Source organism: Rhinichthys klamathensis, unplaced genomic scaffold (genome assembly GCF_029890125.1).
Source record: "Rhinichthys klamathensis goyatoka isolate OS25496 unplaced genomic scaffold, OSU_Roscu_1.1 h1tg000107l_1, whole genome shotgun sequence".
Lineage (NCBI taxonomy): Eukaryota > Metazoa > Chordata > Actinopteri > Cypriniformes > Leuciscidae > Rhinichthys > Rhinichthys klamathensis.
In genome coordinates, this window is record NW_026606645.1 from 94,271 (window position 1) to 122,176 (window position 27,906).

At 37.1% G+C, this 27,906-nt stretch overlaps 1 protein-coding gene across 1 annotated transcript in view; it reads left to right on the top strand.

Moving 5' to 3' along the window:
- Positions 1–27,906, top strand: part of sorcs3a (sortilin related VPS10 domain containing receptor 3a) — a 131,727-nt gene that overhangs the window by 64,223 nt on the left and 39,598 nt on the right. The window contains exons 7-14 of the mRNA XM_056253533.1: positions 386–565; positions 5,411–5,557; positions 8,361–8,463; positions 10,155–10,231; positions 17,417–17,508; positions 21,009–21,116; positions 23,145–23,262; positions 23,976–24,109. Coding sequence (XP_056109508.1) covers positions 386–565; positions 5,411–5,557; positions 8,361–8,463; positions 10,155–10,231; positions 17,417–17,508; positions 21,009–21,116; positions 23,145–23,262; positions 23,976–24,109 — 959 coding nt within the window. The remainder of the gene's footprint in view (positions 1–385; positions 566–5,410; positions 5,558–8,360; positions 8,464–10,154; positions 10,232–17,416; positions 17,509–21,008; positions 21,117–23,144; positions 23,263–23,975; positions 24,110–27,906) is intronic.

Consider the following 27,906-nt stretch of genomic DNA (forward strand, 5'->3'; position numbering starts at 1 on the left):
ATTTGTGCATTTTTATGATTTAATTAATTATTAGCTTTTGATCAGCTTACCCAGTCCCCTGCAGAGACCTCGCTTGATACAACAGTGGTTTTGGCTTTTATACTTACACCTATTGGCTTGGATGAATGATTACACAAAAGTAAAGGTTTTTAGTTACCAATGCCAAGCACATTTCTCCAGTTACAGACCTGAAGTACAAAATCTTTTCAGTTGGCTAGCTTTGGTCAGCTGGGTATACATTAAAACACATGTTCAACTGAGCTCTGCGCAAACATGTAATCCCGTAGATCATGCCCAGCAAGAACTAGCAGGGGTCCTTACTAATGACTTCTGCTTTCTTTTTTCTCACCCTTCAGCCGTCTTTTCTCCTTCTTTCTTTTTCTAGGACATGCATATTGTGAGCACAGATCAAGGTCAGGTTTTCACCGCCGTCCAGGAGTGGAACCAGAACGACACCTACAACCTGTACATATCTGACACGCGTGGGGTGTACTTCACCTTGGCCCTGGAAAACGTCAGGACCAGCCGTGGCCTCGGAGGCAACAGCATGATCGACCTTTACGAGGCATAACTTCATCACTAACTTGTTAACACGCTAACATTAGCCTTCAAGTCAACGGCTTCATGCTAGATGCTCATTACTCCTCAGGCTGCATTAGAATTCATGTCAGACGCCACTTCTCGCCCTGGCACTCAAGCATAGCCCACATTATCTTAAGCCTCTGGGGAATTAGCAAGCGTAAATGAACGATAGCAACGAAGACAGAGAGATAAATTGAGTTGTAGTTAAATGTTGTCGAGGGGGGGCTAGCGGGGAGAGGCTGCTGATTCAATGGGAACCGCTCGCGTTTCGTGTACAACCCCGTTTTAAAGGGGTCCTATCATGAGGAATGAAGTTTCCCTTGATCTTTCGAGATAAAAGAGTTCATTGTACCATGAAAACAGACTGTAACTTTTTCTCCCTCTGGGAAATCTAGCTTAAGTTTAGCTGGTGTCTCGAGCACGGTTAAGGAATACTGACACTACAATTCTCACATAAAAATTCATATTGTCTTGTCTTAATTGTTTACGTATTTATTTCTTGTTTATTTAGTATCAACGTTAATGCATATCAGAACCTTAAAATAGTTGTGTAGGATAGGTAATCATATCGACTTCTAGAGACACTTTTTTTTATAATGTCTATTTAATAATTAGGAGTCGTTTAGTTGTTTCAAAGGTCTTGTGAAGACAACAGAGCTCGGGGGTCATTATTATATTGTCAAGGAACAGCCTAAATTACTTACTAGACGTTTTGTTCTCCTATAAGAGAAAAATTCTCAACTCATAAAAGAGTAGAACATACGGCAAGTGGAACTAAATGAAATGAAGTGCCTTTCTCTCTATCGGTTTCTCCTGTTATGTCTCCTCATGTTCTTTAAACACCTCTCAGCTGTAGTCTGCATTAAACCCTTCTCAGGTCAATGGATTTGCTTTGCTTGCTTCTTTTAATAAGGCTAAATTCTCTATGTTGTAGTAATAGGCTGTTAGATCTTTTTTTTCAAGTACTAAAGTGAATGGACCTTATTCACAGCAGCGCCATCTTTGATTTTTAACAAGAATGAATTCGAGGCTGTGAAGGATAGACGTGCATCTCTTCACCGGATTGTAATGTTATTTAATGTGTTTTTGGATTGCTCTGCTAATGAAACACTGCAAAAATATCTTTCCAAGTAATTTCAGTAAAAAAAAAAAAGTGATCTAAAGGAGCTTTATACAGCTTTTTAAAGCGGATGCGATTGAAAACACAGTAAGGCTATCCCCCACAGCCTCGCTTTCATCCCTGTCAAGGTCTATAAAAAATTTACTTACAAATGTAAATACATACTTTCCAAACAATAACCTAAATATCGGAATATGTATGTATATATACATATTTTTTATGATAATATTTAATTGATTGTAATAATTTAATCTAAACCGAATGATTTGCATGACTTTTTTATACTAAATACAAAAATCATCTACCACAATCAATATTATTTTGGGAGGATAAGTCCCTCACTTGAAATCTTAAGCATCGGAAGTATCAGTATTTCAAGATCGATCCAGCTGTCTGTGGCCAAGAACATTGTCTGTAGTTTTTCTTTAAGAATAGATTTGCCAATTGAGTTCAAGGAAACCATTCTTCCTTCATGACAGTAAGACATTACCATCAGACTATGGTTGCTCTCAGCATATACTATATTATATTGCTTTAAAATTAGCAGCCTGCACAAAAAAAGTTGAGGACTGAAACGTTCACTCCCCTTGTCCAAGCAGCTAAAAATAGCCTCCATTAGTGAGTGCAAGCAAGGATGGTTTCATTAATGCATCGGTTATGATGCGCCTCCCCATTGCTGTGCCAAGGCTGGCTCAATGCACGCTTACCCTGCCAATACTGAATCAGCAGTCCATCCATATCTCTAATAGATTGCAGCAGCCTTCATTACTGCTTATTGAAAACTGGCCTTTTTCACTGAAACCCCAGTTGGTGCCTAGACGCGGTTTGTGGCTGGAAGTTTGTCATATTTATCTGCTTATTGATCGGCGAGAAGTGGGGTTGTTTACTTTTTATATAGTTTTATAACAGTAATGATTAATAATGCATATTTTGATTCTGGCACCATTTGCACAAACTTTTTTGGTGTTGGCATCAGCGGCATGTCATTCTGTTGCCAAAGTATGCACTATGATTTCCTTGGCAACACTAAAATATAGACTACCGTTCAAAAGTTTGGGGTCAGTAAGATTTTTTTTTTTTTTTTTAAGAAATTAATACTTTTATTCAGCCATGATGTATTAAATTGGTTAGAAGTAAGAGTAAGGACTTCTACATTGTTACAAAAAATATATATTTCCAATATTCTATTCATCAAAGAATTTGAAAAAGTTGTTTTAAATTGTTATAATATTTTACAATGATCAAATAAATGGTGAGCATAAGAGACTTATTTCAAAAACTTTAGAATAATCTTAACATCTTCAATCGGTTGAACGGGACTCTCTTAAAAGTAAAGGTTCCAGTTTTTTTTTTTTTACATAGATGCCATAGAAGAACCAATTTGGTTCCTCAAACTATTTTTTCTTTTTATTTTTCTTAGAGTGAAGAAGATTTAAAAAATATAATGAACCTTTTTGCACTATAAAGAACCTTTTTGTGGAATGGAAAGTTTCCATGGATGTTAAAAGGAATAGTTCACCCAAAAATGAAAATTCTGTCAAGTTGTTCCAAGCCTGTATGAGTTTCTTTCTTCTGATGAACACAAAATAAGATATTTAGTAGAATGTCAGTTACCAAACAGTTGATGTACCCCTTAAGCTTCCATAGAATTTTTTATTTTTTTTCATAAGAAGTCAATCCATCAACTTTTTGGTTACCCATATTCCTCAAAATATCTTATGCGTTGAGCAGAAGAAAGAAATTCATACAGGTTTGGAGCAACTTCAGGGCGAGTACATTTTTGGGAAAACTATCCCTTTAAAGGTCCTTCATGGAACCATCAATGCCAATAAAGAACCTTTATATTTAAAGGGATACTTCAGGATTTAGCATTAAGCTTTGTATTAGTAGAAAACCTGTAGTATTTTCTAATAACCGTGCTTTCCACCCTCATATCCCCCTGAGACGAGAGATTTAGTTATTTTTTGTCTGGAAAAAATCCTCCGATGACGCAAAAATCGTCATTTTGCGTCATCGGAGGATTTTTTGGCCAGAGGCTAAAGACTACAGCCAGTAGTAGGGGCTGTCCCGCATGTTCTCAACCCGCCCATAGAGGGTGGGATCTCACTCACAGAACGTACACATTGTGTCAGCCATCTTTTTTTGGAAGCTAAGCTAGCAGGCTCTTGTTCTGTGGAGAAAGCTGAGTAGAAGGGGTTACCATCCTCTTTTTCCTGGACATGTCCGGGATTCAGCTTTTGCTTTCTGCAGTCGCCATTCATTGTTTACATGCACACCTTTTGTTTCAATCTAACTGAATTCATTCCGATTGGTGAATCTGAATGTAGTGTTTACATGAACGCTAAACAAAGTGATCGGTTGATGTGCGTTTTAACATTGCTAAGAAAATTCTCGCCACAGTAAACATAATGAATGGCGACTGTAGAACGCAAAAGCCGAATCCCGGACTTTTTGGGCGATCTCGAAACACATTTTCGGGCAGACTCATCACGGAGACTCACTAGTAGCCTAGACTTGTTTTTTAACTACTGCGCTCTGTTACCGGTAGGCGTGGCCTCCTAGGGCAGCGAAGGAAGTGCATTCTGGGAGTTGTGGTCTTTCATCCACATAAGCCAAAAATACATTTTCTGGCTTTTCTCAGTCTAGAAAGCTCCAAATTCAAAAATAATTTCACATTTCTTCTACATAAATGATCCATTTTAAATACACATTCATCTTTCCAGAGGTGAAGTATCCCTTTAAGAGTGTAGTTTACAATAGACCCAAAAAGTTTATGGACATCATTGTTTCATTGTTTGCTTTCTCAGAATAAAATTGCCTTAGCCATTTTTTATTATTACTACTAACCAACTGGTCTCAAAGTTGATTATAAGCGGATGTAGAAAGTCAGTTCCCCAGGTTGCCAATGATTTCCAATTTGTTTTTCCTCACAGTTGAAAAGTCACCAACATATGTTGCATCCCAAATGGCTTCTTAAACAGTTAAAACATCAAGACTTTCTTGGTCATTTGGCTTTTACTCTGTTTTTAACAGATGTATTTCAGGCTAAAGATCTTTTCTTTGTTTGCTCTTTTGATTGTTTGCATAGTGCTGAACACGTAGCCCTGATGAATTCATTGTAAACAAGAATGAGCAGCTGATCCACTCACTGAAGTGTGACCCGATTTGCAGAGCATGCTGAATATGAACCACTCTACCACAACCAGTACATCCATCTTCTTCCGGGGAGAACATTGGAATGGAGAGATGGAAGCTAAAGGATAATAAATAATTACCACTGTGATTGACACGTCTGGCCAGCGGAGGAGGGGACATCATTAGCCGTGTCCATCCAATGCGGCTCCGTCACTGTGACACTGTCAAATGCAGTCCCTATTAGTGCCACTTACAGACTCGGACCCTGCCTTAGAGCAGGCTTCGCTAGCGAGAGCGATTTAAACCGGTCTCTAGCACCACTGTCACGATTCAATATTGCTAAGTTTGGACTTGTTTCAAGCCAAGGATGAGCAGCCTGGCTGTGGGTTAGATGCTTGTCAGCTAGAGGAATACCTTGAAATTGTCTGGAACATGTCAGCTAGCTTGAGCTATCATAGAGTGGGCGCTAGATACTGGGTAATTAAGAGGCTTTATTAGGTGACAGTCGAAAGAGCTGTAACCATGGATATAGATGTTCATATTTGTATCGTATTTCTTCTCCCTTGTTCCCAGGCAGCAGGGATTGAAGGTATGCTCATCGCTAATAGGAAGGTGGAGAACCAGGTGAAGACGTACATTACTTACAACAAGGGCCGCGACTGGAGGCTTTTGCAGGCGCCTGCTACTGACCTGGCTGGAAATCCCATTCATTGTGTGCTGGTAAGGAAGTGAGAGAGAGAAATAAAGATGTGGGTTGGACAAAAATTCATTTCATTTATTATTTCACTTCATTTCATTTCATTAGTCAGTGAACTATTTATTTATCTCATGTTAATCATTACTAAAATACATTTTATACATTGCAATTGTTATAAAATAAAAAATGAAGTAAAATGAAATATATATATATATTTTATTGTATTACAATTGTTAATAGTGAGTGAACTATTCCTTTAACTTGATCAATTTGTTCTTTTGTAAATAGATATATTTGATTGATTGATTGATTGATTGATTGATTGATTGATTGATTGGTTGATTGATTGATTGATTGATAGATTTCAGTGAGTGAGTGAGTGAGTGAGTGAGTGAGTGAGTGAGTGAGTGAGTGAGTGAGTGAGTGAGTGAGTGAGTGAGCAATTTTAATTAGTATTATATATTAGTGAGTGAACTATTCCTTTAACTTGGTAAATGTGTTAATCATATTAATTATTACTAAAAAATATATTTTATTATTTTATTTTGTTATTTATGGGTATACAAAAGAATATGCAAGGAAATGTAGGAAATATCTCTTGATGGCATGCAGTTAGCTTAACTGTCTAATTCTCTCAAGGTCATTTTATTTCTCCAAATAATTTGATTAAAGGCTACAGACTCGGTAATGCATAAAAGGATATTAGATTTTCCTTGTGTAGGTAAATCAAGTAATATATTTTGATATTATTATTTTTAAATGAAAACTAGTTTTGGGGTCTTGGATACACATAGGGAACCATGAATATTTAGTAGCCGTATCATGTTTAGATGCAGAAGAAGAAAAAAAATGAAGGCCGAAATACACACAGAGAGCCCCTGCAGATTGAAGAGGCTTGAATCTGAGTTGACTGTAATAGTTCTCTTGTTTGACACTCTCATTAGCCTCCTATAATCCTTACGATTATTGACTTGAAATCCTGTTGCCTTTGCCGTCCACGTAATAATGTCAAGCCATCCATTGAGGGGATGAAAAGGACAATTTCTTGCACGTGGAGAGCAGATATAATTCTTGTTTTGTTATGTTGGAGGTCCTAGGAGAGTTACGTCTCTGCTTTAATGTCAAATCCCTGTCTTTTGCCGGTAATGACTGTAAAAGGCAATTAGCCCGTATGGTAAGGATACTGTAGCACTTTTAACAATGCTATACCCCTCACCCCCCTTCATGTTACCTTTTCACTGTTGGATAAATAACACGTACCCACAATTGCACTCAGTAATAAAACATCACGCATGCCCTTTATTTCAAATGCATACACATACTTGTGCAAGTCGAGGCTTGAGGCTACATGCTATTTCAGCTGTAAGCTTGAGGCTACTTCAGCAATAGTAAAATTAAATCAAATGCTTATTTGGAAATGCTATGAAATTGACTTTGCATGGGCTATTTTACAATAGTAAAATACATACCATTCAAAAGTTTGTTGGTAATAAAAAAAAAAAAAAGTAATGTGAAGCAAGTCTCTTATGCTCACCATTTATTTGACTAAAGATACAGTAAAACAGTAACAGTAGATTCAAAATAGCTGTTTTCTAATATGTTTTAAAATATAATTTATTCCTGTGATGTCAAAGCTGAATTTTCAGCATCATCACTTGTCTTCAGTGTCACATGATCCTTCAGAAATCATTCTAATATGATAATTTGGTGCATTTCTTATGATTATCAATGAAAAACAGAAGATTACTAAAATTATACAACCAGAGCAGATATTTAATAGCAGTCAAAATAAAGTTGACTGATTTATTATTTATTTACATTATTATATATGTATATTGACTGCTTCCCGTGTAGTACAGATGATTATAATGGCCACGATTTAGTTTTGACGAGTCACGGCATGCCACAGTTTAGTGCTTTCAATTTCGTTAAATCAACTTCCTTATTGGAAAGGTGTAATAGAATGACACGTATGGAAACTTATACAAAAATTCACAACATCATTGTGCAGTGTTTCTGCACCCAGGGAGATGCTCCAGAGGTAATTAAAAAACACATCAAGCAAACAAAACGCATCAATGAGTCAAAGCTCCGAAATTATGTGATAAAATGTTAGCAAACGTGTGCAGAGACAGGGGTGATCATCTGTGTTGATAATTGTGCACCTATAAAACATCACATCACATTGTTTATCCTCCGCAAATTGGTTTCCAGGTGACTGTGTTGACAGCCAAACACCTACTAATCTAACAGGAGCATTGCCATTTTGTTGTGTTTTTGTATTGTCTACCGAAAAATCTGGCCTTTATGGTTTTAACTTTAGATATTTAGAAAATATCAAATATGGAATATCCTACATCCGAATTTGAAAGGAACGCAGCATTATTCTCACAACAGCTGTATTTTTCTAAGGTGTTGCCTTGATAAGCGTAGTATCTCTTCGCAGCATTGTCCTCTATCGTCCTTTAACATGATTGGCTAGGTTTGCTTCATATATTTATTGTCTTGATTTACCTGAGCTGTTATTTTGTTTACATGCAGATATCCGACCACAAGATTAACAGTACCCAGTACACAATAGATCACACGGCATTATCCATGTTGCTCCTGGGTGATGACAGTGAATTATGGGAGTTGTTTCTATATCATGAATTGTTTAATATTAAGCATAAAGTCACCTACTATATGGCCAACACAGCACTGCTTGCGCGCTTATTGTCTTAGACTTTCTCATGCCTGCGGGATCACGTCGGCTTGCTTTGATTGACAGCTACATAATAGCTTTGTTGTGGCTAATGGAGGATGTGTCACTTTCTCTCTGCTCAGCCGTTTTGCTCGCTGCACCTACAACTGCAGATGTCAGAGAACCCGTACCTCTCAGGCTCCATCTCCACCAAGAGCTCGGCGCCGGGAGTCATCGTGGCTACAGGTAAATGGGAAAACCTGAACGACATGTGTGGGACTGTCATGTTCGGTTGCTGTTGTGTGTGTGTCGGCGTGTTTGTGAGAAACTAAAATGTTGCTGGTCACTAAGAATGCTTTCACACCCAGAGCTTTTGCTGTTCGCAGTCAGAGATGTGTCCTGTTAGTTGGTGTGAAAGTGGTTTTTGGCATCAAATGAAAATGTGATTTGCTCATAGCAAAGCTGAGAGGAGTCATATGCCAGTTCACCCTAAATTACAAAAACGAACCACAAGAGAAAATTTCTGTCATTTACTCAACCTTATGTCATTCCAAACTCACGACTTTGTCTTCCGTGGAACATAGAATAAGATATTTTGAGAAATGTCCATACAGTGGAAGTCAGTCATTCTCTAAAATATCTTCTTTTGTGTTCTGCAGAAGAAAGTCATACAGGTTTAGAATGACAATTTTAATATCCAATCTCATAGTGAGCAGCTTGTATTGTCTTTGAATGCTTAATTCGCTAACTAGCAGAAGTGACTAGCCACATTTAAATCTCATTCTACTAATTTCTCACAGGCAACTCAAGGACGTACAATCACTTCCTCTCAGTTCATTCTGACAGTCTTAGAAGACGGGGCAACAGCACACAGCAGAGGCGACTGCAGGCGGTTATACGCTAGTCATTATGTGTGTGTGCGTAGGCGTAAAACAACATCTACACAACAAAACTACACAAGAGTATCAGTTCATTTGTGAAGATGCAGCACTCTTTCCTTATCTTTCTCGTTCGCTCTACTGTAATTCAGAGTCGTTCCCAGAGGGACATTTTGTTGCTCAGAACTTTCTCTTTTTGAGCTTCAGAACATTGACTCCTAAAATCCACAAAAATTAGACAATTGTTTTCATACAGTAAGAGTTTACAGATATAAAATGAGTGTGGATAATATACAGTAGTTGCTCTTGGATGATGAATTTGATTAGAAGTGTTTGAGTTCATATTTAAATATTTGAAGAGCCTACTTTTATTCTGCAAGGATGCATTATATTGATCAAGAGAGACCGTAAAGACATGTTACAAAGATTTTGATTTCAAATAAATGCTGTTCTTTTGAACTTTCTATTCAAAGAATCCTGAAAATCATGGTTTCTACAGAAATATTAAGCCACACAACTGTTTTCAACATTAATAATAATTAAAAGTTTCTTGAGTTGCAAATCATCATATCAGAATATTTCTGAAGGACACTGAAGACTGCAGTAATGATGCTGAAAATTCAGTTTTGCATTACATGAATAAATTGCATTTTAAGATATATTAGAATAGTTTACAATTATTTTAAATTGTAATAATATTTCACAATGTTACTGTTTTTACTGTATTTTTATCAAATAAATGCAGCCTGGGTAAGCAATAGAGACTCAAAAACATTAAAAAATATTTTATTGGCAGTGCATATCATTGTTTTTGTCAGGATGTGAGGGAACATTGCAGTCAGAGCTGAGTGTGTTTGTGTATCTGTGTATATGCATGTTGTGTATATATTGAGCATGAATTGAGCAAATATTGAACCATACTGCCTGACCTCAATTACAAAGGCTGCTTATTCAAATATAAATACATATTTGTTGGTTTATGGATTTTAAATGTGGCATGCTGGTTTTTACATTGTTTCATTATTTAACACAAATGTTTTTTTATGGTTTATTTTCTAGGAAATATTGGCTCCGAACTGTCTTACAATAATGTGGCTATGTTCATTTCATCAGACGCAGGCAATAACTGGAGACAGGTATGGCTGCTTCACACCTCTGTACTAAAAATATCTGTACTAATTTAACAATGTTAAATTATCAAAATGTACGTATATATATATATATATGAATCTTGGTAATTTTTATATATATATTAGGGGTGTAACAATACATCGATATGGATCGATGCATCGATGCCACACATAAAATATCGATACACGGTACCTTTATTTTGACTGGGGCTGTCACTTTTGTGAAAAAATCCTGTTCTATTTTTGAGACATAAGTGTTCATTGAATCGATAGTAAAATCGATTTTCCATGTCTAAAGATGTTTCCATTTTCAACACCAAATATAGGCAAATCCACGGAAAACTAACAGGCATTAGGACGAACGTAAAGAGGGCGCTTGAGACGCGCACAAGTCAGCAATATTTCTCATGATTTAGGTGTGAAGTTTCATGCACAATGACAAACAGGGATTGCAACATTCAGGGATTGAAATTAACACCCTCCAACACGCCAAATAAGGGTGAAAATGAACTTTGTCGGGTAACGCTGTCAAACAGAGGTGGGTAGTAACGAAGTACATTTACTTCGTTACATTTACTTGAGTATTTTTTTGGAAAATTTGTACTTTTAAGAGTAGATTTAATTGTGGGTACTTTTACTTTAACTCGAGTAGATTTCTAATGAAAAAACTGTACTTTTACTTCGTTACGTTTGGCGACGTTCCTCTCGTTACTTTATTTTAATGCAATATGTTGTTAAAAGCGTAGTTTATTCTAAGCGCGCGCTCTCTCTCTTTTCTGGGCATGAGCGATGCTCAATTCACAAATGAATCACTCTTTTGAGTCGATTCTGTTCAAAGACTTCATCAAACAAGTTGGGCAGATCTGTCTAAATCGGTTCGCGAATCAGTTTGAATGATCTGTTCAGTTTCCTGCACGCACTGAATCGTCTCGGAGTCGTAACAGGAAGATTTAAGAACATCAAGAACATTGTGTGGCGGTCCATAGTCTACAGTACAGTCTAGAAAGTAAATCTGCAAATGCATCATATTTTTTGCCAGCGATGAAGATCTTTATTAGTTGAACTTGAACATCTTCGTATACTTCGTAAGCTGTCTGTGAATGAATTATTCCACACGACGATACATTCGATTTCATTCAGGTAATACATTTTACAACCAAACACATTATTACGCCATATAGCACTACTACAAAGTATGGCATTACCCTTTTTTTGGACATATACATTACTTTATACATTAAATAAGCTATCATCGTCCAGTTTATGAATGTGTGTACACACACAATGTATTCTCGGTGTTGTAGTGTCGGTATTGCGCAGTGGCGTGCGAACTCGACTTGAAAACGAATGCCTTTGCCTGCCTTATTAGACTCAGTTAACCAGTTTAAAGATGCTTTCATAAATATAGCCTACATTTAAATACATTTTGGAGAACAGACAGAAGAAGATACGTGCATTTGATCGTTGTTTATGTTGGGCATGACATGACTGCGAGCACATGTGCAGAGTTTTAACACTTTCTAATCTGTCAATGGTTCCCATCCCTTGAATGCAAAACTCCATAGAGTCACTTTATTCCGACATTGTCTAATAATCCAAATGTAGTTGTATAAGTTACTATACTATTATACAAACCAAAGGACAGCCAATGGTTTTCAGGCTATAGATATACAGAAATAATGTTTGTCTCTTCTGTTTTTGTTGCAAAGATAGCTTATCTAATTATGATAATAATAGTCATTTAAATGAAAAAAAAAATCTAAATAATATCATGTTACATATACAGTATATATATATATATATATATATATATATATATATATATGCCTATGTGTAAAGTAACTAGTAACTAACTACTTGAGTAGTTTTTTCATTGGATACTTTTTTACTCTTACTCAAGTAACTTTTAAGATTATTACTTTTACTTTTACTTTGAGTAAATATTTCTATAAGTACTTGTACTTTTACTTGAGTACAGTTTTTGGATACTCTACCCACCTCTGCTGTCAAATCACTAGCCAATTTGGCGTGTTTCTATGTTTACTCACTTTGCTGGGGAAGTTTGTGTAAGCCAAATCTGCGCGGATTTAGCGCAAATACACAACTCGTGAGTCATCATGATATATTAAATACAGCGTATTGCGCAGAATCTGCGCATTTCTGGCTTACTTGAACACACACGTCACTAAGCAACAAATAACGGCGTGCTTGTTCATTTGCATTGAAGTAACAGCGAATATTAAAAAGCATTTGGTTAACAGAAAAGACATATTTTCCAACATCCTACATGTTCTGTGTACTGTATTGATCTGTCCACCTAAAACACATTTTTGGTAAAAAAAAAAAAAAAAAAAAGGCCGTTAAGATCGATTCCCTATTTTCGGTTTCGAAACTTGTCTGGTTGGTCCGATCGATTGTGGAATCAATTTTCGAACGTAAAGTGACAGCCCTAATTTTGACACTCTCCACATCCTCTTGTAACGTCCATCTACGCATTTCCACCAAAGCGCGCATTTTCTGTTTCTCACCATACTGTCTGCCGGTGTGTCTTTATAACATTAGTTTTCGAAATAGACGCCTGACAAGATTGACTGAACCCTAAGCACGTTTTGTCACAAAAGCCGGTTTTGTCCACTTTCAAGGCATGGCGAGTTCATATTTTACAGCAGAAACCGACAAGCACCCTTGTTGTTTGTGAATACAACCCGATAAGTCAGCGCGCGGTATTCAGGTCAGGTGACAAGGCTGCTAGTCACTTCGAAAAGACGCGCTAGCTGAGAGGAGTTTCGTCAAAGCTGACTAAAAGTGATCGAAACGAACTTGATGAACCTGTGGTCAGTGTATCATCCGATCATTTGATTTCCAATTTGAAATGAAATAAGCAGAAATGAGAAAACAGCACCTTTATTCGTTTTTAAAAAAAAAACAACGAAAAAACGATATTTCGGCCTGATTTTTCATTTTTTAGTTCACAGGCAAAAAACGAATACATGACTTCAAAATTCGTTTTCCTCATGTGGGCGGTCATGAGACGCCCCCTTCCGCTGATTGGCCAAGTAAATCTGAGCATGTGACGTCATCAGTCGTCGCTCAGGTCTGTTCAACAAAATAATAGTCCTCAACTGTTATCTACCCATTAAGGATGTAATTTGTCTTTTTGAAAACCCAAACAAATCTTTAGAATCTACTGGTAACTTCCTTATCCTTGTGGCAAACTTTTACTTTCACAAACAAAGGTTTCTTAACAAAATTCCTACTTTTAAAGATTTCTTATGTGAAGTAAAGTATTTAATCAAATCACTAAGAATAATTGATAATAGAAAATGTACTTCTGTTTTGAAGAAATATAGAGATAGTTTATGTACCATGATTAATATCTGTTTGCGGTTTCTTTTCCCCCCCCCCCTTTTTTTTCTTCTTTGTTTAGCTCTTTCCATTTTTTTGCTATGATTGTGCAAAAATGAGTTTACTTGTTAAATATATACATTGTTGGAAATGTTTTAGATTTCCAAAAGATGTGTGTATTCTATTTATTTTTTAAATATAAATAAATAAATAATAATAATAATAGTCCTCAACTACCGCTTCTTAAACTGTACAGGGCAGGTCCTAGATTGGGCTTTCTTCTGTGCAACTTAACGCGTTTCACAGAAATATTTACATCAGAAAAATTAAATATTAGTCTGCCACCAGCCTGTTTTATTTAGCTGTGCGGAGTTAAATCTGTGTGGTGCTGCGCTAGACGGCGCAGAGCGGGTGAGGCACAGACCAGTGTTCAGTCAGCAGTCACAACTTTTGTTTTAGACAGTATAAGCTCCGTTTTGGACATGGGATGGTCATTGCAAATACTTTAATTATGCCAATCGGCTGAGAGTGGGTACCGATGATGGTGAAATAAAATTTTACTGAAACTGTAATCATAGCCGCGACCCGCAAGAATGAGACAGATGATTGACAGGATGATACCAGAGGAAATTAAAGGGGCAAGATAACTTCTGTTAACAAAAAAAAAGTGTTTAATATAAGTGACTTTGTCTTTGTTTTATTGTTTTCAATAAAATAATAGTGAACGGTTGACCACAAACTGAGCCTTCATTTTAAAGGGCAATTTTCAAATATCTTTTATTTATTTGTTATAATATGGGTATTTTGGGTCACCCGTCTTATTAATAGTATATTTGGTAATAAAAAAAAACAAATTATTGTTTTTTATTGTGTTTTCATTAAAAATATAGCCCTATCATAACAACTTATAAAGATCAAAATCTACAGAAGACATTAACAAATAACACTGGTGTTTTGTCATAAGTTAATCAGTGGGAAAATTTCCTCACCGGCATAACCCTATAGGCCTACTTAATGTTGGCTACATGTTACAGTAAATTAAATTAAGTTGGCCAAACTCAATAAATAATATTTAGAATTTAAATTTTCTAAAAAGAAGTTGGCCCAACTCAATTTAAATTGTTCAAAATTAAGTTGGCTCAACTCAATAATTCATATTTAGAATTAAAATTTTCCAAAATTTAGTTGGCCCAACTCAAATTTAAATTGTTCAAAATTAAGTTGGCTCAACTCAATAATTCATATTTAGAATAAAATTTTTCCAAAATTTAGTTGATCCAACTCAAATTTAAATTGTTCAAAATTAAGTTGGCCCAACTCAAATTAAGTTTTACCCAACTCAATTAAATTAAGTTGACCCAACTCAATAATTAATATTTAGAATTTAACAAAAAAAAATCTAAATTATGTTAATGTCTTCTGTAGATTTTGATCTTTATAAGTTGTTATGATAGGCCTATATTTTTAATGAAAACACAATTAAAAAATAGTGAAAAATTAAAAAATTAAGAAATCTTTAAAAGTAGGAATTTTGTTAAGAAACCTTTGTTTGTGAAAGTAAAAGTTTGCCACAAGGATAAGGAAGTTACCAGTAGATTCTAAAGATTTGTTTGGGTTTTCAAAAAGACAAATTACATCCTTAATGGGTGGATAACAGTTGAGGACTATTATTTTGTTGAACAGACCTGAGCGACGACTGATGACGTCACATGCTCAGATTTACTTGACCAATCAGCGGAAGGGGGCGTCTCATGACCGCCCACATGAGGAACACGAATTTGGAAGTCATGTATTCGTTTGTTGCATGTGAACTAAAAAACGAAAAATCAAGCCGTTTTTTTTTAAAAACGAATAAAGGTGCCGTTTTCTCATTTCTGCTTATTTCATTTCAAATTGGAAATCAAATGATCGGATGATACACGGACCACCTGTGATATCTTCGGGGCGTAAAAGGAAAATAAAAGCTGAAACTTTTTCATGGACCCTTGCTAAAGCAGCGCGGTAGTGGTGAGGGAAAAGCTCCCTGTATTGCCTCTAATCACAACAACAAAGTTTGTCAGGCGTCTATGTCAGCTGAGGAGATTAAAGTTACAAAGATTAACCGACTGTTTCATTATGTATCATAGCAATTACTTGGTTTTGTTTAACTCTGAAACATGAAATGTGGATTGTTTGAGTTATCTGCTTTTGCTAAAAAACGAACTTTTAATATATATATATAAAAAAAACATACTTTCAATGAACTTAATTTTTTTTAGTTACCTGTATTTTTTTTTTGTACCTGTATTTTTATTATTACTTAATCAAAACAACCCAGCTGCAGTTTGATGGATATTACTTGGAATGCACAATAAAAATAAAAATAAAAAAAAACATGATTAATGAAAATAAACAAGAACGGAGTTATGTATTTTTGATAACTTTTTATTTATCTCTGTTGTAAATGTCCCCAATTGGGAGAGGGTGTTTAATTTTCAAAGAGTTTAATTAAATCGATATAGCCCTGAATCTAATCGAATCATAATCGCAGAATTTTTTGAGGTATCAGCAAATATCGTATTGCTGGCTGAGAGAATCGAGATATATATATATATATATACACTATATAATTCCCATTCTTTTTTGACTGGTAGTGTATATTTTCATTTAACTTTTTAACAGATTTTATTTATTTTGTTACCCAAAGGGACATACAAATCAGCACAAACACAATTCTCATAAAAGAGCCAATAATTGCAAAACCGAAAAGGTAAAACCAGAGTGCAAAAGCTAGCCTAAAAAACTAAAAGGCATCTTTACACAGCTGAGTTAAGGCTGCTCTGTGCCTGCTCAAATTTTTTTGTAAAGACGCAATGCAGCATGAAAGCCAGGCTAAATTAAACCTGCCCTGATCCACCTCAGCCCCTAGTATAACAATATGCATTCAAAATTGTTGTGTAAATGCATTTATGAGCAGCATTAAGCAGTCTGTGTAAATGCACCTAATTGCCACTTCAGAAGTGCTTCTGTGCCACCTTTGCAGTATACATTTGGCATCTGACTGCAAGAAAAGTACTCAAGTTTGTTCAATATACAAACTGCCTTTAGGTGCTTTCGCACCGGAGGAACCTTTTCTTAGTTCCTAGAACCATTGGCAGAAGTACCTGGATTTCGGCGTGTTCGCACCACAGGAACTAAACCAGCACTATGGGAACTACCAGTGACGTCAGTGTACGCTGATTGGCTGAACGCACACGAAACACCAGCACCCGCCATTTTAAAAAAAGCTGTGTAATCACATAGATTATAGCCTATATATTTACTCCACAAACTACAAAGATGGAAAACAGTGATAAATGGACCTCTCAACCTTTACGCTAAGGAGAAAATTCAACGCAGCTTTGAGGGGATCAAGCGAAACATGATTATTTATTCCTGCTCAGCTAGCAACACTGGACATCAACCACACGGCAAACGCCAAAACCTTTTCATTACTGTCTACTTTTTATGTGTAACAGTTCTATCTAATAACGTATTAGACAGGACTGTTAGACTGATCGTAAACTAATGAACACGGAGAATGCGAGCACTGTGTGGCTCAGGCTGGTGTTCTCAGCGCTGTCAAAATAAAGGTCCACCGCGCTGTCAAAATAAAAGTCACAACAACAAGCACGACTTATGTTACTTCAGAGTTCCTACTGACTGTGCGAATGCAACGTGGAAAATGTTCCTAAGAAAAGCATTAGTTCTCGGGGGAACCACCCTGGTGGCTAGTTCCAAGAACTAGCCGGTACCCGGTAGCAAGATCAATAAGTTCAATGTTCAATAAGATGAAAATAACTCCATGTTGTTCTTCCCATGATGCAGATTTTTGAAGAAGAGCACAACGTGTGGTTTTTGGACAAAGGTGGAGCTTTGATTGCTGTGAAGCAGCCCACTGTGCCCACTAGACATCTTTGGTAAGTGAAAATAAGTTTGATTCTGCCAGGTTTATTCATGCTGGTTTGGTGAAATTCCTGCTTCACTTGCTTCGGTCGGCACTCTGACTGTCTGACAGGGTCAGTCCTGTGTTATTAAGATCGTTGAAGGAAAAAAAAACACCTTGGTGTGAGTCGAACATGCTCCCTACAAGAACAAAAATGAAACAGCAGGACACAAAGGCTGCCAAATAGCAGATTGGAATCAGTTTTTATTTGACGAACCATGGGAAGTGTTCCATATTAAAGCCTCCCACTTATCCCCCCGAGTTCACACATTGGTTCCTCCTTCAAATCGGCCCTCCCTGGTTTTGCTTCAGTGATGTTTAATCCTCCAGAGTCTTAAATCTTTTCTCTCTTATCACTCAAAGCGTTTGGCTTTAGTTTTAGGCCCACTGAAGTGTGGCAGCTTCATTTTTTAGTTCTCTTAAACAACTCAAGCGAGACAGTAAGTGGAGTCACAACTGTGGAGGGCGGTCGTGTCATTTCCTGCTAGTATGACTTCAAATAACAGTCCTGACTGTATGTTCTCTTAATGGATACATGTCAACACTGCCTCAGACTGTTGCTTTTAGCAGAGTGAAGACAACTTGGAGGCAACTTTGCCATCACGCTTCAGTCCTTTCGTTGCGACCTTGTCACACATGATCCTATACTGTTTACACCTGTGAAATGATGTTGATAAGCTGTCAGAAAGTATCATGATCAAACTTTCAGGAAGAAAGTTCTCCAGCTCTTACTTGCTTGTACTCCCTCCTACCTAAGATGTTAAACTTTTTTTCTCAAAGCATTTTTTTTCATGTTGTTTCAAGTTTTCTTAGACATCTGCCTTTCTTTTTTACCTTTTCATCTTCTTTTTTTTTTTTGTACTGGGTGTCATGTATTGTATCTCTAGCTTTTAGTTGCTTTGTATTCCCTCTAAACACTAAGATAAATTATTCAAGGTATACAGTAGTTCACCCATAAATGAAAATTCTGTCATAATTTACTATTAATCATGTTGTTCCAAACTAGTGTTAAGGTGATGATACACAGGCCAACTTTTTGGGCAATGTTGTCGTCAACGGGCAACCAGATGAGACACAGGGCCCACGACCGATCTAAATTATCCAGATAGAAATGGATTGCCCATTTTCAATGGGAAAGTGCCAAAGCAACAATCGATCGGCAAGATTGCCCAGCAACATAGCTCAAAAGGTTGCCCTGTGTATCATCAGCTTAAAATGGTTAGTTCACCCAAAAATTTTAAATTACCCCATAATTTTCTCACCCTTAAAGGTGCATTGCGCAACATTTCATGTTAAAAATACCCGTTTTTCTAACCCATACATGCTTAAACAATTGCCTGATGGGCTGAATGAGCCCTTCTCTGATCACTGCGATCGCCTCTATAATCCTGTACAGTAAAATAAATAAGAGGGATTCGGGCCGGAACGTGAGACTGGGCGTGACGTCATGCACGTTCACGCTCCCCTGGCTATGTCTGGCAGGTTTGTGTATTCGCCGTCATTCTCCGTATTTGCCGAAGACAACACGAGCGACAAAACTTCAGTCAACTTTCGACAAAAGTAGAAGATGGATTCAAAGAGACCGGCTTGTAGTTCATAAACCCCAACGCAAACTCCACGCAAGACAAAGACAGTAAGGCAGTTTCGCTTGTCGCCAGAGGGGGGCATAGTTCGGCAAAAACTCAGAGATGTGCGCAATGCACCTTTAAGCCATCGTGTATTTGACTTTCTTCTTTTAGCCAAACATAATCGGAGTTATATTAAAAAATATCATTATATTATCATTGGCTCCTCCAAGCTTATAATGGGAGTGAATGGGACCGTTTTTTTCCAAAAAAGTCCAAAAAAGTGCATCCATCCATCATAAAAGTAATTCATGCGGCTCCAGGGGGTTAATAAAGGCCTCCTGAAGCGAAGTGATGCGTTTTGTAAGAAAAATATCCATATTTATAACTTTTTAAACTATAATCACTACAGCTGTAAGCGAGTCTAGTTCCGGCGGAAGAATGACCTCTGACGTGACGCATGACGTACTGACAAATATGGAAGCGCAGAGGATAGTGAGAATTTTTACAGAGAAATGTAGGAGGAGCTTGAGTTTTTTTCCTAGCCCTCCATGTTTGAACCCCGAATCGCGTCTCTTCTCACCTAAGCTTACGCTACTCCTACATCCTACCTCATGCGTCGGGTCAGAGGTCACTCTTCCGCCAAAACTAAACTCACATACGGACATTACCAGAAGCTAGTGATTAAGCTAGATATGAAGTTATAAACATGGATATCTTTCTTTAAAAAAACTCATCGCTTCTCTTCAGAAGGCCTTTATTAACCCCCTGGAGTCGTATGGATTACTTTTGTGATGGATGGATGCGCTTTTTGGGGCTTAATTTTTTTTTTTTTTTTTACCATTCACTCCCATTATAAAGCTTGGAAGAGCCAGGATATTTTTTTATATAACTCCGATTGTGTTTGGATGAAAGATGAAAGTCATATACACCTAGGATGGCTTGAGGGTGAGTCATTTATGGTATAATTTAAATTTTTGGGTGAACTATCCCTTTAATTCCGTGAATGAAAACTGTGACGAAAAATGTTTGTTGATGACCTTTTTCCATTGAGACAACGACAAGACGACACAGACATCATTAAACACTAAGGGGCCGTTTACACAAAACTTGTTTTTCCATTCCGCTGCACTAGTTTTCCATTATATTCCAATGTAAACGTACACCAGACGGGCATCTTTAACTGTTAAGCTCCCGTCTTTTGCAACGTTTCGCACGACACAGCATTCTAAAAACACGGAGCTCAAGTTAGAAGTTCAACTTTTTTAAAAACACGTCTTTAGACTTTGCTCTTTTTTCGTTCCACTGACCTGTGTCTCCCTTTTTTAATAGCAAAAATGCGCTCTGTGTGAACTGGCCCTCTCTGGTCACTGGGACAAAAAAAAAGTGCAAGATCCAGAGACGCGTTTTTCAAACTACTTTTGAGTGCCGCGTTTTTAGAAAGCCAAGCCGGCATGCGAGAGAGAGAGACAAGAGAGGCTGCCAAAGAGTGCAACGGTTAAAGACATCCATCTATATATGTATAATATGTATATGTATAATATTGTGCTATCCCCTGGCTCACCTGTTATCAAGCCGATTTTTTTTTTTTTTTAGTAGGCAGAATTTTTCTATTCGTTTTAAAGCCATTATCCGTGCATTTCCAAATAAAGTATTTGGCTCTGGGCACATCCCTAATTCCCAGACTTTTAAAGAACTTTTAAAACAAAACACTTTTGACTCATAAAAACACTTTTAAACAAAAACAGGATAGCTTGACTAAATAGAGTAAAACGGACATTTGACACAGTAAGGCTAAATTTAAAACATATCTGACAAACTTAACACTATTCCAAACCCTCATGACATTCGTTCTTCTATTTGAAGTTTTGTCATCCACTGACATTTGACATCTCGATGTCTGCTGCAGGATCAGCTTCGATGAAGGTCGTCAGTGGACTCGTCACAGTTTCTCAGCCATGCCGCTGTTCGTGGATGGTGTTTTGGTGGAGGCAGGTGCAGAAAATCACATCATGACGTAAGTATATAGAGGTTTGTTTCTGATCGCCATCTCACACAGCCTGTGCATCCTCATTATGCCCTATTTTTCGAATAGATTCCACTCGTTCAAGAGATACACTCATGACGAAAGGTTAATTAATCAGACTCCTAAGCTAATGTTGTTAGTCTCAGTGAACCAACAGCATTTCTCATTATGTGTCAGTGCTGGTACTGTATCTAGTTTAACAGGGTCATTTTGTACTTTTAACACACATTAAACAATCCTTGCAGTATTGGATAAGATAGGATGGAAATGATCAGGTTTATTGTTAAATATAAACTATAGCTAACACTGGAGTCCTGCATAAAGATCTGCAGAGCTGTTGGTGCTACCTAGTCTCAGCCTCAAACGTCACGACTACAGACTAAAAAAAACAAAACAGTTTTAGTGGGCGGACCTTGGCCAGTTACAGTGGTTATAGAGCCCATGTTTTATGTCTGGTATATGTATTTCTTCTGGTGTTTATGAATATACTGTGTCTGGCTGTCTCAAGTTCGCTATAACTTTACTTTGTAACCATCGATATTAACCCTTGTGTTCTGTTCGAATTCTGTGTACTCCCCTTATGGACCGGGTCAAATTGACCCTAATTGGATTCAATACAATTCCTCAAAAATCACACTATGAAAAAAACAAAGATTTAGATACAAACTGTAAACTTTTAATATCAACATTGGTCAAACATTACAAAAACATTATATCTGAAAATATGATTTATGAAAATGTTTTTAAAACATTTTTTAAAACAGTTTTGTTTTGACAAAATTGGAAAATAAACAGTTTACTGATTTTTTTTTGCATATATATATATATTTTTTTTTTATATATTTTTTTTTTTACATTTTATGCTTTGAACATCGTAACTGAACAAAAATTTGCTGTATAATGAAAATTTTTCATTTTCCTAAGTTAACTTTCCCTAGTTTCCTAAGACCTATTTTCCTAGTTTCATTATTCACTCACTGGGAAGTGAGAAACCAAACATAACAAAATCATACATCAAATAAATGTTTTTTATTTATTTTTTGGCTCTGTAAAGCTGCCTTTGAAAATCCTACATAAAAGTTTTGGTTAAAAGCTAGGTATTTTAGATATTTTGAATATTGAAATGAGAGCTTATTTTACTATCTGTGTCTGACAAAGATTTTCATCTGTAATTTGCAAATAATTCTGAACACTGTAATTTTAGCTTTTTCAAGTGTGTTTGGTTAGGGTTAGATCACTTTTAGATGCACTTGCACGTTAGAACTGGAGTTGAAGTGCCCTGACATACAGAAAATAAATGTTTTTATGTTGTGTCTGTACAGGTGCTTTTGAATGGCTGTCTATGAGGGTCAAATTGACCCGCGAACATCACAAACGTAACAGTAATTTTGTTTGTATATGTCAAAACACATCAGCATGTTGAAACTTTGCATGCATGTTCATCATGATAAATGAGAAAAAGTCACAAAATATCAAGAAAAAAAACAAAGGTTAACCAGTATTTCCAACAACTTGAAAATTGAAACGGGTCAAATTGACCCGCAACATAACACAAGGGTTGTCTGTTTCATAAATCTTTGTTCTGTTTGTTTGCCATGCTTAAAATGTCATGATTAAAAAATAAGAGAATTAAAGAACTGTCAATAAGAAGAAACAAATATGAACAAGTGCATATTTATTTATTTATTTATTTACTGCATTATCCAAGTTAGTCAGGACAGTATACCATATATCAGAGTGCATTTCTACAAGAGTGAACATTATGGGCCATTAAATTGTTCACCTTGAATTCAGATAATACTATTAAGCCTATATTGTGCACTTTATAGGATATAGGGAGCAATTTTAGACATAGCTAATGAAGTAACCTAGGATTGCCCGGCCTCTGGAGATGTACCTTTTTGCAAAGTTTAATTCCAATGCATACATTACACGCCTGAACTAGCTAATGAAGGTCTCCTGGTTCACTTGAAAATGAGTGAGTAGTTTGAGAGTTAAACTTTCTTTGTCTATTGGCAGGTTTTTCGGACACTTCAGCCACCGGTCTGAATGGCAGCTTATCAAAATTGACTACAAGTCCATATTTTCCAGAAGGTGCACAGAGGGAGACTACCAAACCTGGCACCTGCATAACCAGGTGTTTAAAAAAAAAAAAAAAAAAAAATTCAAGGGAGGGGAGGTGGCAATAAATTGCAATAATGGCCCTGTCCCAAATGGCACACTCCGGACTTGTGGACTTCCTCAGAGTCCACACTTCGGTGACGTCGTGTAGTGCAGACCTATAGGGCCCTTAGAGCGAGGGCGCATTGAGAGGTATTTTCGGGGAAATATGCTGCCTATTGTTGTTGTGTTTACATATGACTCAGTAAAGCCCTGACATTCTGTTCTATTTATTTAACGAATCATAATGCGATCGTATTATTCAGCTCGCTATTATTAGCCTATGTTTGAGACATCAACCACTGGTCGATGATCATAATGTTTGTATAAACTTGTCATAAAAACCGTAATGATAATTACACTTAAATATTTTCTTCTCAGCCATGTTAACAATTGTCCGTGAGCGAAATCTCCTCCCATCCGTTGTCTGATTGGCCTTTCGCAAGGATTCCTGGGTAGGTAAAGTGCGTGGAGCCTGCATCTATGCGGGCTTCGCGGAAGACTGCTTCAAGGGTACAAAGGGGGCGCTGCTGAGCACACTTCAGAGCATTAAAATGCTAAATGGGACGGCCTACGGACTCGTAGACTCGGCGAGCACGCGCAATTTAAGTCCACGAGACCGAAAGTCCGCGTGAAGTGCGCCATTTGGGACAGGGCCATTGATTGTAGCTGACTTTAATATTTTTTTAGGGTGAGCCATGCATAATGGGTCAAAAGCAGATCTACATGAAGCGTCGTCCTGGAAACTACTGCATGGTGGGATGGGACAACTCCAGGATCCTTTCTGCAGAACCCTGCATCTGCAGAGCACATGACTTTGAGTGGTGAGTGAACAGCACACTTCACCAACTTAACCAGCTTAAGCTTATTAGATCCACCCAGTGATCCAACAACTGAATCTGTCTCGCTTTAGTTTAGGGTCCAGGTCTCACTATTACCTAACTTAAACTATGACTTTTGCCTCAATAAACTCCTAATCACTGCTTATTAATAGCTAGTTAGATAAAAGGTTAAGTTTAGGTATTGGGTAGGATTGAAGAATGTAGAATATGGTCATGCAGAATAAGGGCATTAATATGTGCTTTATAAGTACTAATAAACATCCAATGCGCTAGTAATATGCATGCTAATAAGCAACTAGTTAATAGTGAGAATTAGACCCTCAACTGAAGTGGTACCGCTAAATCTAGTAAAATGGGCACTGATTCCTTGCGTACATGTATATCTTTTCCTCTGCTTCTGAAGAAACTGTCTTAAACTTTCATTTACTTTAGATTTGCTCTGTTATTAATTTGATCTGACCCCAATTAAAAGAAGGTCTCAAATGTACTGATTGTAATTATATGCTGATCACAGTTTTAGATGTTATCTTAATTTAGACATTTGATTATTATTATAGGTATGCTTATACTCATTCATTCACATTGCTGGTCACATTCTCACTAAATCACTAGTCTGAATATAATCAAAGTGTAAAAAGTTGCAAATAGTAAAAAACTTTTTTTTTTTTTACATTGATAATAATAAGAAATGTTACTTGAGCAGCACATCTGCATATTAGAATGATTTCTGAAGGAACATGTGAAACTGAAGACTGGAGAGATGATGCTGAAAATTCAGCTTTGCCATCACAGGAGTAAATAGTATTTTGACATATTAAAATATTAATTCATAATAATATTTCACAAAAATACAGTTTATACTGTATTTGTATTAAATAAATGCAGCCTTTATACTAGAGTGAACTATTTCAAAAGCAAAAACAGTTTAAACAGAGCAAGACCTGAAACTCTTTAAAACATAAAGTCTAGTTTATATTCTTGTTCAGTGCAGCTTTGTTGTTTTATATCCTAGTCTGCTCTTTAGGTGGGCTCGCAGGTATTTATAAAACCTTCATGTTTTGTTCACTGGGATCCAGGAGCTGTTTTCAAAGATCTCAGAATAAACATAGTGCTTCTACAGCAGTGGGCTGGTTAACCCCTTCTGTAGGGTCAGTGTAGATGGGATCAAGACGCATGACACAGACAGTCTCTGGACTTTAAAGCTTTTGAAGTCCACAGGGCTAAAAGAAGATGAGAAAATTGAGGTTCTTTATCATCATAGTCTTTTGTTGTCTGTCTGGAGCTCCTTTTAAAGTATATATATAAATACTTTGGGGATCTACATCATTTATCACATTCGCAGACCAAGTGTTCCATCTTCTTCCAACAACGCACCGTGTATCCTTACTTTCTCTTTAGTACATTCTCATGTCCCGTGCGGTCTTGTTTTCGGTTAAAACCCTTGGAAACCCAGTGGAGGGATCTAAACATGCTTTCAGAGATGTGTTGTTGATTCATCTTCTCTAAATACAAGTATTCCCAGGATGCCTCTTTAATTTGCCCAGTACTTTGATTCCAATAATATCATTTTTCATGAAACAATTCTTTGTTCAAAATATGAAATGGAAGGACCCCCTAAAATGATGATTTATTTGCGAGGACCTTTACAAAATATGAACATTTTTGAAAAGTCAGCTTGTTAATGTAAATGCAGCTTACAACTGAAATCGTCTGAAAATCGACATCTGGGAAGACATCTTAACTTGTTTCTACATTGACTTCCTTTTATCCTTTGAAGTTTGCACTTACATATTCCTGCCAGACTCTGTATATGTTTACACCATTACCTCTGCCGAAATTCCAAGTCATTTCTATAAAAGCTCCGCAGCCCATAATTTAGAAGGAAACATTGATTCCCTTTTCTGTCAAGGGAAATGATTATAGAAACATTTTATCTTTGCCGCATTTATTCTTTGACAGAGGGCAGTCGAGAAAGGAAAGGAACTTAGGAATTACTGAACGAGGCCATTTTGCAAGCTGGACTCAAACCTGCATGTTGAAATGAGCACTAGCCATTAAGGATTATTAGGCTTATCTAAGTGATTTAAACAATACATTTCAAGATGTTGTCTTACAAGCAGGGCCTTAGCTATAGGGTGTCCGGGGTGCAGATTGTTGCTGTGGGCCGCCCTCGGTTGAAATCACATTCCGGGTGAAGTTGTGGCAGGGGCGATTTTAGGACTCCGATATTAGGGGAGCTCAGGCCCCAAAGAGGGAATGATTAAAACAAAATATATGTAATATATATTTTGTCTACCAGCGTAGGAACATTACAGTAGGTTCTACTACCTATTAAGTCAATCCCTGAATGTTGATTTCATATCAAATCATTTGAACTAACCAGCTAGTATTCATATTCATTAAAGAGTTAAGCCCCGTTCACACTACAAGCGACTTTGTCGCTGCATGTCGCCAGTGGCTGGCGATGAGGTCGCTCGTGGGAGTTCCCACTACTGGTTGCCTTTATGAATGACATCCAATGATGTGGAGAAGGATCATACGCGCTCCGCTCCTATTGGTTGTCGCTCCCGAAAGTCGCTCCTCATTTGCATAAAGTTAAACAGATCCCAACTTTGTCGCGTCGCCAGACACGCCCCATCCGGTCGCTGTCGCGCGTGTCACCGGAAATCGCCAGCTCCCAATTGAAATGAATGGTATCGCGTCGCGTGTAGTGTGAACGGGACTTCAGTTCACCCCAAATTGAAAATTCTGTCAGTAATTACTCACCCTCATGTTGTTCCAACCCCGTAAGACTTTCATTCATCTTCGGAACACAAGTTAAGATATTTTTGATGAAATCTGAGAGCTGTCTCACTCCTTCATAGGCTGCAAGGTAATTGCATCTGCCGGCCCAGAAAAGTTAGTAAAGACATCGTTAAAATAGTCCAAGTGACTACAGTGGCTCAACCTTAAGTTTATCAAGCGACGAGAATACTTTTTGTGCGCAAAACCCCCCCCAAAAATAACGACTTTATTCAACTATTCATTTTTTTCTTTGTGAGCCTCTGACGTGAGTTCACGAGAGCGCCACGACGCATGCGCGAGAACTGAGAAGATGACGCAGATGGGTCTCGATGTAGTGTTTAAAATGGTTCTAAAGTGTGCATTTCCTGGATGTCTGAATAGTGAGAAACCAACAAGAAAACGTAAAAGTGTCTTACCAATGCCGCAAAATGATTGGCTTACCCTTTTCACTTTCCCATCAAATGAGCGTCATCTTCTCAGTTCTCGCGCATGCTTCGAGGCGCTCTCGTGAACTCACGTCAGAGGCCCACACAGAAGACAATTATGTAAACTGAATTAATGACAAAGAACTGCACAGATATAGGTATCATGATAACCTACAGTATCAATAAATGCACACACCTTGCCCTCTGCTGCTGATGTTGGCACTGCTCTGCTACAGATTAAACACACTCACTGAATAACGCAGACTTAAAGATGGGGAGGAGCCGAAGCCTGCAGCTGTTTTCATATGAGTTTTAAAGCGGACTAAGGTGATCACGAATATGTGTACAGATTACGCCTCGGTTGAAATCGCGGGGAAGAAACGTCAACTCCTTTGTTGATTAAAGTTTTAATGAAGTTATGATTAGTTTTCCTGGAACACAAGTGAATGATTATGCTTTTTTTTTTTCAGTGTAGATAAATCAAAGAACCATAATGCACAGTGTTATTGCATTTGCGTTTTTTTTTGTTTTGTTTGTTTTTTTATTATGGATTTTTATGTGATTTGTATT